The sequence below is a fragment of the Apium graveolens genome, chromosome 8 (assembly GCF_009905375.1).
Source record: "Apium graveolens cultivar Ventura chromosome 8, ASM990537v1, whole genome shotgun sequence".
Taxonomy (NCBI): domain Eukaryota; kingdom Viridiplantae; phylum Streptophyta; class Magnoliopsida; order Apiales; family Apiaceae; genus Apium; species Apium graveolens.
Genome location: NC_133654.1, coordinates 213,949,214 through 213,962,057, shown reverse-complemented (window position 1 = coordinate 213,962,057; position 12,844 = coordinate 213,949,214). Strand labels below are relative to the sequence as shown.

General features: G+C 35.9%; 1 protein-coding gene across 1 annotated transcript; it reads right to left on the bottom strand.

Moving 5' to 3' along the window:
• Positions 1-8,329: 8,329 nt before the first annotated feature.
• Positions 8,330-9,911, bottom strand: LOC141676632 (calmodulin-1-like). The gene is made up of 4 exons (XM_074482324.1): positions 9,754-9,911; positions 9,397-9,554; positions 9,129-9,209; positions 8,330-8,749 (listed from the first exon to the last, which is right to left on the bottom strand). Exons 1-4 carry the CDS (start codon positions 9,827-9,829, stop codon positions 8,612-8,614), a joined length of 453 nt encoding a protein of 150 aa, XP_074338425.1. The 5' UTR covers positions 9,830-9,911; the 3' UTR covers positions 8,330-8,611.
• Positions 9,912-12,844: the final 2,933 nt, after the last annotated feature.

Genomic DNA, 12,844 nt, shown 5'->3' with positions numbered 1-12,844 from the left:
CTATCGTTGCTTTGATTGAAACTCTTCTGCAATTTTATCTGCTTCATGTCATGTATGTACGTCAGGATCAGGAATGTTCTTCACGAATCATGAATGGTGATCATGTTACCTCCTTAGAAGGATTCGATATGATATGAATGGACTCCGTATGGTTAACTATTAAGATTCTAAGGAAAACGAATGACTACCGTAGGTCCGTGGTGGACTATAGTAATGCATCAACGATTCTTTGAATAATGAGCCGATTACAACCACGAGAGTTGTATGGTAATGCATGTTGAGATTAAGTACCACTAATCGGGTCGTGGTGGTGTATAAGTTATCATTGATAGGCTAATTAAGTCGATTATCTACCTATTGAATACTTATTCCTTCTTATCAATAGAGAGTCGTATTACTATACGAGGAAGGTTGTGATGCAAGCATAGAATTCTAATAACGATGACGTCTAGAATGAAATCCCAGATTCGATTTTCGATGTCGAGGGAGTTTCAAAGGTGATTGTTTATAAGCTCGAGCAAGAGCATGGGTCCATAGAATGATGGACGGAATAGTAAATATTCAGACACGTGAAATACGATGCTATAATACTTGATGTTGATATATATACGTATATGTTTTGTTCTCCTATGACAAAGCTCTATAGTTCAGAGGTAGATTCCAAGCCAGATATTTTGTGGCAGTATATTTTTTATATATACAATTCTCTTCAATTCGTTCTTTTCTCTCCTTTTCATTTCATATAAGCTGAGAAGAACAACCCTTCCAGAAGGGGAGGTATTACCGAATGACTATCTATCTATGTGATAGAAGCCTAGTAGGATACCATCTATTGTTTAATTGCTTGTCAAGTGCTAAAGGCTGGCCACCTTCTGTACTAACAATGCAATGTAACAAGTGTTCATGATCATAGTGATCTCTCAATAAATTCTTTTACTTCTATATGAAGGACCAAGCTTTCGAAGATGGAGGCAGCTAGAGATGAAGTGGTACCAAGTATGGTGGTATTCCGAATCTAACGCGTTCATGATACTAAGGTTGACGCGGTTATTAAAAGGTTATAGAATACTAACGAGCAAAAGTGTAACCAGTATAGTATTATGTACGGAAGATAGTAATGACTACGAACAAGAAAAGAAGGAGTATTGAGAAGCAAAAGCTATAATGCTAGAAGCTATAATGAGAGTCTGTGCAATAGACTTGAGAGAAATTGGAACGATCACTTAACACGGATTGAGTTTCCTTACGATAATAGATCATATGTCAGTATTGAGATATCGCCTTATGAGATCCTTGAGGGAAGACAATGTCGATCTCCCTTATGTTAGGATGAAGTTGTAGAGCGCAAGATGCTCGGACCCGCAGTAGTCCAAAGGACTAAGGATATAATAGATCTAATCAGAGGACGGCTGGTAATAGCCCAAGATGGACATAAGAAGTATATTGATTTGACACGAAATGAAAAAGAGTAGGAAGTAGGGGACCTAGTGTTGTTATAGGTATTCCCTTGGAAATGAGGGATGTGGTCCGGAAAGAAAGGAAAGCTAGGCCCACGAATTGTTGGACCCTTGGACATATTAAGTCATATTGGGAAGTTAACATATGAGCGCATAGGCATGCAACCAAACGTAACCTATATGGAGCAACCGGGAAAGGTTATAGATTGAAAAGGAACAAGTGCTTAGAAGAAGGGTTATCAAACTAGTCAGAGTTTGATGGTAGAACCACAATGTGGGAAAATTGACTTGAGAGTTAGAAAGTGCAATGCTAAGAAAGTATCCATATTCATTTTTATCTGATTCCGGGACGGAATCCTTTTAAGGAGGGGAGACTGTAATAACCCCAATTTTTGGAATTTTTGAAACACGGATGAATAGTAACTTTTGCTGATGATGCTGATTAAGGAAAATTATCAGACCACGCTATATAGGAGTACTGTTATGGAAATTCTAAGATCGTATTAGTACTCCATAAAGTAAATAAGTGTATGTAAAGATCGTCAGAATCCAAATTCGAACACTTTGATTTTTCCCAAAAATCCACCAGATACCGAAAGAATTGGGTATAAGGTAACATGATTAAAAGGATTTAAATTCAAGGATTATAAGAGAGGATCATAAAAGTAATATAAATTATTAAAAAGGGTTTAGGGGAACCCAAGTTATAAGATCTCGGGTATGATCTCTCAAACGATAAACGAGAACGAAAGTTAAGCGAACCGTAAAACAAATAAGTGACCAAGAGACAAGCTTGTACAAGAAACCAAGGATTGTGACATCATCAAACCACAAGGAAGAGACATGTGGCAAATGGATGACATAGACATGGTGACATAAGCATGACAAATGGAGGGATTGTTGGTTGATTACAAGCCACACAAATTTTACCATGGTTAAAAGGTAATTAAGCAAAAGAAAAGGAAACAACCAAGAAAAACAAATCAAAAATACAAAACACAAATTAGAAGTTGACTTTTGCTTTCCAAGAACAAAAGCTCTCGGCCAAAACCAGAGCAGCAACTTCAAACTACCATATCTCCTTCAATACTCACTCAAATATTATGTTCTATAGCTCTTTGGAAAGATATTGAGATGGCCTACAACTCTTGTTCACAAGTCTCGTCCAAATAAGCATGGTAAGACCCTCGTTTTGATAGTTCTTTCAATCTGACTTTTAGAAACTTCAAAATCTAACTTTGTGTTCTTGATTTCTTTGGAAAGATCAAGCTTGTAGGAGGCTCCCTAAGACTTCCTAGCTACTCTAATCACTCCAAGGAAGGTATAACACCTCCAAACCCTAGCTTTACTTTGAGTATTAGGTTTGGTTTTGTTTGTTATAGTTCATGAGAGCATGATTCTTGTATGTTTAGAGTTTGGTTGGAATTATAATGATTTTGGGTTATAAATCTTGGTTGTTGGTTGATGAACCTTAAGTATAGTTAGTAGCTCTTGTTTGAGATTGAATAAGTTGGAAAAATCATGAGGTTATGGACTGAGTTAGTAAGGTTTGGATGAAGTTTGGTGGTATTGGTGGTTATGGGTTGATTTGTGGTTGATTTGTGGTTGATTGGAGTAGTTTAAACTTTGGTAATCGCGTAAACATAGCCGTCGTAATGTCTGATTTACCTTAGACTGTTTTGTGCTTAACTTTTGCACCAGAACACTCACTGCCATGAAATTTCCATGATTAGATAGTTCATGTTACGAGCTTCGTTTTGATATGTGGTTCGCTTGAATCCGATGTACGGTTTAGGAGAAACGACCGTTTTAAGTAACGGCATTTCGCGAACGGACCATTACCCCTCGCCGTACTTTGAAACCTTGGTTAAGGCCCCTAAAAGACAAATTGGATTACGAAACAATTATGTAATGTGGATTAGGAAGTTGGTAAAGTACTCGTGAAAGAATCGCCTTAAAATTCGTAATGGTTAATTTATTAAAAATGGTGGAGCCGAGGGTACTCGAGCGACTTAAGTGAATCGTTAAGCGCAAAAGCGAGCATTAGTCTAGTTGGTTAAAGTGTAGATTCTTAAGCGACTTTGGTTTAATTCCAACTTATATGTTGTTTATAGATTACCAGGCTCGTCCCAGGCCTTTTACCACCCCCAGTCGCTCAGGCAAGTTTTCTAGTCGTTATACTGTTGTTGTGATGTGTATATGTATATGCATTATCTTGTGATAGATGCATGATGATTAATTAGCAAATCTTGCGATATATTGGAGCATGCTGATATGGGATATATGCATGTCTATTTCATAATCTTGATATCTATCTGTTGATTCCAATGCTTATAGTTGCATAATACCTATGCTAGAGATAAGCAGTAATTGTGTATACCCTTAGTATAGGGGACCTAAAGGTGAACATATTTCTAAACCGGGAGTCGATGTTCCCGAGTATAATATATATATATATATATATATATATATATATATATATATATATATAGTTTTCAAAACTAGTAATCGAATAAGGTTTATTCGATAACTTTATTTTATTTAATGGATATTATTTTGAATATTCATTCGAGGACTTATGACTCCGTTTACTTTATTTAATGAATATTATTTTGAATATTTATTCGAGGACTTAAGACTCCGTTTATTTTATTTAATGAATATTATTTTGAATATTCATTTGAGGACTTATGACTCCGCTTATTTATTAAATAATATTCTTTATTTTATTAAAGAATAATGTTTCGATAATCAAACTTATTTTCGATTATTCAAATAAAGATCGTACTTTCGTATAAGTATATCTTTGGTTATTTATTATTCATTTCAAGTATAAGTTTTAAAACTTCTACTTCAATTATTTTTATAAGAATTATCCTTATGGAAATATTATTTAAATAATAATATTCAGATATTTTCTAATATATCGGGACTGGTTTATTTCATTAAATCAGCATTACTCCAAACATTCTCAAAAATGTTTTCGAGTCGTCAAAATGATTTTAAAAGTTAGGGCGGATCCCAAAACTCGTTTTCAAATTTAAGGTCTTCCTTTTGAAGGGAACTTGAATACTAGCTCAAAAATCTAAGGGATCCGGTCCGGTGGTGTATTTTATATTCGCAACGTGGTTGCTGTTTTGAGAAAACAGTTTGATTACTTGCCCAATGTTCGGGAAGTAAGTCCATCTAATTGAGTCGGCATAAGCGATAGTCCGGGGTACGGTCTATGAAGGTGTAAGAGGCTGGGTGACAGTCCATCCACGCGTGAGTGGCCGGGTAACGGTCTAGCGCGAGGTCTTAATGCGGCCAGGGTGATGACTGACGAGGAATTCATCCATCTACGGTAGAAAAGGTTACTTAATGGGTATCTTTGCCTGATCAGCAAGATATCGGGTTTATACCAAAATTCTTTTCATTCCAAATTCATTGGATATTGCAACTCTGTTCATACTTTACATGACAGAGGTTTTCACGAAATGTATGAGAGATATATATGGATATATATATATCGTGACTTAATGAAGTATCTCGTAACTTCATTTCTTTTGAATGATATTATAAAGATTGAATCTATTCAAATCTTGTCTTGTAGTCTCATCTATGTGATGAACTTTTAAAACTAATTATAACTTGAACGGTGGTAGTTCAAGTAGTATTCGGAAAAAATATAAGTATATTGGAGTATCTTTTAACTTCATCTTTTAAACTTATATCTAGTAAATGATTATCTTATGCACGTAAAAGATTTTCAGAAAAACGTTGAGACAAGGTTAGATATATGAGATCACCTTACAACGATATTCTTATACAGTTATAAACTGGAACTCTGTGTTTATTATGCATGGAAGAGGACTTCCAAGATTTTGAAAAGTATATATGTATATATATACTGAATATTTTGCGACTTGGTCGCGTTAAGAGATCAAACTTGGTTCATTTCTTCTTGACCAAGACTTTCATGAGTACTATGAGAATGCTCATATATTGTTAATTATTATACATATTATTTCGGTGGGCTTGTTGCTCACCCTTGCTTTCTTCTTGCATCACACAACAACAGATAGACAAGATGAACAGGATCAAGCTCCCAATTCGCAAGCGGATAGGAAACGTTCCGCAGTTTCCTGTAGGCGTTGATGCCGTTGTAGCTGAGGTAGGATCTACCAATAGGCTAGGCTTTCAACTTTTGATGTACCAGACTTATGTATATTTATGAATTGTAATAATGGCAAGGAATATGTAAATTATTCAGAAACCCTTTTTAAGGTGAAACGGTTTATAATTGTGGAATAAAATGACTTGTGTTATTTTTGGTATTCATCTCTGAGACTATAACTTGTGGTGTGTGTGTGTATATTGTGGGGTCACAGTATGCAGTAGTTGAGTGATTATTAAGATTAAGTATTATTAAGGGAAATGGAACTCGTGACAACCCGGATCCCCGACCCCGGATTTGGGGGTGTTACAATAGGGGCATCCCGTAGGGGGGTTGGTGGTCACAATTGTTGAGTATTCATACCCAGCGGGTTGAGGATTCAAAGGTGTTTGTAGCTGCTGAAATTGGGGATTCGTCCCTTGAAGAGTCGGGGTATTCGTCCCTTGAGGCTGTGCCTCGGTTGCTCCTACCAAAGTTCCTCCTTGAGTGGAGGCGTAGGTTGAATGCGGGGGTATCTCCACCACTGATGAGATTGGTTGAGTTGTCCCACCCGATGTTCCTTCAGGGGCGTTGTTTATGCGCCGTGTGTTCACTATGGTTGTTGTTATGCTTTCCCACAGACGGCGCCAAATGTTATGGATTAAAAATTAGGTCGTATTAATTGCTAGGGTTCGTGAGCTTCGAGACTCGATTTGACTACTCTTGTGTTTCGTGACTCAATCTACCTTAACAAGATGCGTACGTACATTGCTGTATGCCAAGGATCAAATCAAAAACGTAGTTCTTATTTGTGGGAGTGAGACCCCTTATATATGCATGAAATGCCTTTGAATTAGGTTAGGGTTAGGAGACTTAGTGGACAAGTCTCATATTTGGAGTGGACTTTGGAGTCCTATAATCTAGGAAATTAATTCCTTGTCCCTTGGAGTTTCTTGGAGGTCAATCTCCTAGTAGTCATATTCCTATTTGAATTTCACTTGTCAGCTAATTTTACCCATATTAATTAATTACGAAATTAATTAAAATTTAGGATTTTGGACACTTTAGATGAGTTTTATTGTCAGCCCAACCCGGACATAATTAATGCGATATTAATTGTGTATCTAGGATTTATTTTTCTCCCTATCACTAGCATTAATTGTATACGAAAAAGGTCAATGCAGGGCTTAATTCAGTACAAGTACATGCATTAGGCCCGCAAGGGTTGGCTCAGTTGGTTAAAGAGAGGAAAACTATCATCTTGGTCACAGGTTCGAATCCCACGGGAGGAGAATTTATGATTATGCCTCCTGAGTCAGAGCCTGTCGCTTAAATGCGGTTTACCTTGGTTCACGTGATTTGCAGGCTATTACGTGAGCCCGTAGGGTTTACCCAGTGCGCACCCGAAATATAGTGGTTGCGGGTTAACTACGATAAAAAAAAGTACATGCATTATACCTTAAGCAAAACCCTAACCAATATTCTCGGCTTCAAACTTTGTTGGATGCAGGTCGAGCTAAAATGGACGGAACATATGTAAAATTCTAATCCAGCTTTTTTTTTTTTTGACAAAATGTTTTTTATAAATTGCATCAACCAAAATTACAACTTAATTTCAATAGGAACAAAACTCCCATCGAAAAAAATACAGCCAGGATTAAACAAATAAACGAGCTAAGCAAATAGTCGCTTATGTTTTCAGACTGTTTAACATCATGAATCTCAAGATTTTTTGAATGAAAAAAGATTAAAATGGCTTCCTGATCGATCATACCTGCACCAATCCTGGAACTAGTAATATCACAAATGACATTCACATACGCACCACCTGTAACCCAATGTTCAGAAGCACCCAAGCTATCTACATGCCAAAAACCAACTATAGACAAGCCGAGGTTGAAAGATCTCAAAAGATGAACACATTTTAGTTGTGAAAAGTAAGTTCTTGTAATATTCGGCACCAGCCCAAATTCAATGCACGAAAAACAGATCTCCCCCAAAACCACATAAATCATTTTCAAAGTAGCCGGGAACAAAACAAAAACAAGCATCCAAAAAACATTTTTCAACATTCCAACAAAAGGGGGACAATCCAGACACACGTCAATAGACGAGACTTAAACCAAAAAATTCAAATACCTTGGAATGACACCAAATTTTGCTTGGAATGACACCAAATTTTGGTATGATGTTAAGGAGAAAGATTTGAATCTAGAGGTAATTTTTATTTGCAGAATCGGACTCAAAATCAAGATAGATCTGAGAAATAAATTCTAGATATTTGGTTTTGGTTCGATTTTTATTGAAAGGAAGAAGGAAAATCAAATAAAAGGAAAATTTTGGGGCTTACCACCGGTGAAGTTCCAGCGGAAGCCCCCGGCAGCCGGTAGGCAGGAGCAGCAGAAACGGAAGAAACAGAGGGCGGTCTAACTTTAGGGTTTTCGGGTTATTGTTTTTATTAATTTTTAACCTAACTAATATTGGGTTAAACATTTTTAAATTGAGTTAGAGTCAGATTGGATCGATTCGAAACGGTGCAAGTTTTGGAATTAATTCACACCCCTTCTCTAAACCTGGGCAGATCCCCCTGGTCAATGAAATTTTAATTCTTTAGTTAAATGTAGTTTCTTAGTAATACTACGCGTTTATGTGGAAAATGCAAATAAGTCCTGCAAATGCACATCACCAGTCTGCAGTCAATTTCTTGGAAATAAAACACAAGTATTCTACGCCCATATGAAGTATGAACACATAATAATTATTATTTTATCACTATAACAGGCCAGATAAAAGTACATGAATTAATTAACTTGGAATTGGATTACAATTATTAAAGAATACAAGAATCACTAATTTAATTAAACCATGAATACATGAATCTACCCTTGATCGACAAATCATATATTACTTGGGTATAAAAATAACTAAAAATAATTAAAGACACCAGTACAATGAATAATCCACAAATTTGAATAGGGTTAATGCATCTAAATTCAACGGTAGAGATTAACTTAAAACTCTATCCGACGTTCATCATCATCTTCACAAACTCATCGTAGTTGACTTGACCATCACCATCTAAATCAGCTTCTCTTATCATCTGCTCCACCTCTTCATCACTCAACTTTTCACCTAAATTTATCATCACGTGCCTCAGCTGCACATGTTAAAGATTTGATTTACCAATCTTGTTTATCAATCCTAAACAAGATATGCAAACTACAAGTACAGTCCCCTTAAAAAATGTTACATACAGTAATTGAGAAAGGGCAGTGTTCATATGTTATGCAAATTAATTAAATTATGAGAAACAGCTGTTATAACACATACGGTACATGTGATGTGAACACAGATCTGTTACAGATTTACGGTTTGAATCCTCCGAATTTAGGCTAAAAAGACAGCCCATATTAACGAGACTATAAACAGTTTTAAATACTTTTGGTGTTCCTTAGTTGTCCAAATTGCAATTGGTACACCTGTACAAGTACATACTCTATCAATAGTTCTCAAAAAGATTGAGAAGCATAGATTACCTCCGTAGCTGATATGAAACCATTTTGATCCTTATCAAACACTTTGAAAGCTTCCTTGAGTTCCTCCTCAACATCAGTTTCCTGGTAATAACAATTATCAGAACAAAATAACTATTGGCCCACTAAACTCTGGTAGCGGCAGAGATTTCTGACATATGATTGTTATAACATAATTTCTCGCTCTTGTAATTAACACTTTGGACGGATTTGTGGTAAGAAAATTTTGAGCCCTATATGATGTGTGTGCAAGCATGAATGATATATATACCTTCATTTTCTTGGCCATAAGATTCAAGAACTCAACGAATTCAATGGTGCCATTACCATCAGCATCAACTTCACTAATCATGTCCTGTAGTTCCTCCTCGGATGGATTTTGATCTAATGATCTTATCACCGTTGCCAGTTCTTCAATTGTTATGCAGCCTGTTATAAATAACAAACATTTTAGCAACAAACGTACTGAATACAAAAATAAAATATTTGCCTGATAAAAAGAAACACGCACAGGTTGTTGAATATGTGTGTGCCGTGTACATGCATAATTGATATTGAAATGTATAAACAGAGCAATCTGCAAATCAGAAAGTTGCTGATAAGTTAACATGTATATGTATGTACTAACCATCTCCGTCCTTGTCAAAGAGACTGAAAGCTTCTTGAAACTCAACAATCTGTTCTTGATTCAATAAATCTGCCATTGTTTTCTTGATTTGAAATACTGTATTTTGAAATTTGAGAGAGTTGTAGAGAGTTTGTAGAGCGATGTGATAAAAAGCTCACAGCTTGTTGGCCTTTAAGTAGAACTTTAAAATGCTGGCGATGCACCATTTTCTCCAAATTATTTTCTTACTTTTAAATTTATTATAAAGTAAAATAATTTAGAGTGTCAATTCTAGCGTGGGGAGAGGGTTGTTAACATTATATTTTTCTACTGCATAACAACTAACAAGCAAACAAGAAATTGTATCCTTGTTCAAAATAAATGAGAAATATTACATCTTAAATAAAATAAATGAGAACTTTTAGATCATATCTATAGTATTATTATTTATATTGTAATAATTTTAAGACAAAATTGCACTATTTATACCTCAGTTATTTTGTTTTTGCAGTTTAGTGGCTCAAACAAAAAACATGCCAATTGCTTGGCTAAAAAAAATCTTTTTAAATCAATTAAAGGCCTCGTGGCAACTTCCGTCTTATTAAACTAACGCCGTTTGGGTTACTTTTAGAAAGTACAGTCTGTAAAAGGGTGTTTAAGTAAACTGTCTTCTATAACAATATCTTTTTATCATTTCTCTTCCTTCATCCCCAATTCCCTCCAAAATTATAATCGTACTGTACAACCCTACCAAAATTCAAGTGAGGAGTAAGATCAATGGCTTGGTATCGAAGGCTGAAGAAAGATGCAGATGCTTATAAACCCAGAGAAAGCCCCGTTTATATAGGTACATCTTTGCCTAAACTTGTATTTACATTGCTCTGTTTAATTTTGGGGATAATGTGAAAGATGTTGTTATTGTTTACATGCATGTTAATTTATAGTATTTCCCTTTCAATCGAACTGCTTATGTTATGTCTAAATAATGTTTTGTTACTTGAAAGTTAGGGTGTTTACAATTAGGTTTAAAATCCATTTGTTGATTGGAATGATGTTACTTTGTTTCTGCTCTGTACTTGCAATTTACTTTAATGTTGAATTTAGAGGAATTTTGATAAAATTGCAGATGTCGATTATTTTACAATTAAATTGGTACATGGTGGAGAGATGCAGTATAATCCTAAGAATTATGTAAATGGGCGTGTGGATTATATTGACCACTGTAATGCTGATCAAATGAGTCTTATAGAATTAACTTCCATGCTGAAAGAAGTAGATGAGTTTGGAGGATTTCATACCTTTTGGTATAGGTTGCCCAATACTGCAATGGAGTCAGGGTGTTTTCAGTTGAAGAGTGATGATGATGTAGTGGTCATGTGTGAACTGCTAGTAAATAGGAGTCTTGAATTAGATAGGTATATAGAGATTTTTGCAGAAGTCATTCCCCCTATTTCTACCTCTCAAATTGAAAAAAATATAGAGGTTCAGACTGATGAAAACATAGGAATGTATGATGTATCCATATTTGATGAAAACTACTATGACAGTACACAGTTTGAGGATGATGTGATTAGAGGTGAGGAAGAATTTACAGAAGCTTTTGCCTCTGAGCTGAATGAAGAAGATGAGAGTTCTGAGGGTTCTGATGAGGAATATGAGGGTGATGGTGATGGGAGTGATGTTAGTGAAGAGATCTTCCACTCTGACCATTCAAATAAGGATGAGAGTGATGATGACCTATTGTTTGATACAAACATTGATGAGGATGAGAATAGTACAAGGAGATTTGATGTTGATACTGAGATGGGGAATGAGAGTGATCATTCCAGTATATATGCTGGTTCTGATGAGGAGAGAATGGCAGCCAACAGCACGGATGAGGATGAAACTAACTATCATGTTTTTAATGAGGATGCAGACATGATCAATCATGTCTTCCAACTGGGAATGTGTTTCAGAAGTTCAAGAATTTTTAGAGATGCAGTTAAAAAAAGGCAATTCTTGATAGGAGGCCCATAATGAACTGCAGAAATTTTGGCAAGAAGGTACAATATGTGTGTGAGCCTTCATGCCAATGGAAGATATATGCATCTCCACTGCATAAAGGCTCTGCAACTTATCAAATAAAGACTTATGTGAGGAAGCACAGTTGTATATCAACCTTCTATCAGAAGCAAATAAACTCCAGGTGGCTAGCTGATTACTATGAAACAGAGATTAGAATGAATCCTAGTTGGCCAATTAGTGCATTCCATAAAAAAATTGTGAATGATTTGAAGTGTCATGTAAGTAAACATGCAGTTTACAGAGCAAATGTGAGGGCTTTGAAGAAGATAAATGGCACACATGAAGAGCAGTATGCAGACCTTTGGAAGTATGGTCATGAATTGAAAAAGGTCCTTCCTGAGAGCACTGTTAAGATTTTAACAGAAAACCTTGAACCTGATGAAATTAGTGGAAGATTCTTAAGGTTTTACTTGTGTTTAGGACCACTAAAAAAGGCTTTCAAAAACCACTGCAGAAAAATTGTTGGACTTGATGGATGCCACCTGAAAGGACCCTTTGGTGGCATTCTTTTGTCAGCTGTTGGTGTGGATCCAAATGATGGTATGTATCCAGTTGCATGGGCAATTGTTGAGAGTGAGACATCTGATTCATGGACTTGGTTCCTACAGTTTCTATGCCAGGACCTGCAAATTCTTGTGGATAAGGAATGGACTTTTATATCTGATAGACAAAAGGTATAATGTACTACATTATTGCATGACTGTTTTATTATTGCACTATTTCCTACATTCATGACTGTTTTATATGCATTTGTTGTAGGGCTTAATAAATGCATTAGAAGCCATTGTGCCTCAAGCAGAGCACAGGTTTTGTGTAATGCACTTGTTCCAGAACATGCATAAGGAGTATAAAGGCCTTGCTTTGAGGCATTTACTATGGAAAGCTGCTAGGGCCACTACCATGTGAGAGTTCAACCTGCACATGAACCAAATGAAGGAGGTAGTCATCTAATTTGTTATAGTTGGGAGTTGTATTTCCATTTATAATTGTATGAACCAATTGTATGTGCAGCTGTCACCTAATTGCTATGATTGGCTTATGCAAA

Bases quoted from the DNA above. Each gene is read 5' to 3' on its own strand.
- LOC141676632 (XM_074482324.1), bottom strand. From the start codon at position 9,829: ATGGCAGATTTATTGAATCAAGAACAGATTGTTGAGTTTCAAGAAGCT. The intron at 9,555-9,753 runs GTTAGTACATAC...TATTTATAACAG, and splicing joins CTTTGACAAGGACGGAGATG to GCTGCATAACAATTGAAGAA. The intron at 8,750-9,128 runs GTAATCTATGCT...TAACATGTGCAG, and splicing joins GTTTCATATCAGCTACGGAG to CTGAGGCACGTGATGATAAA.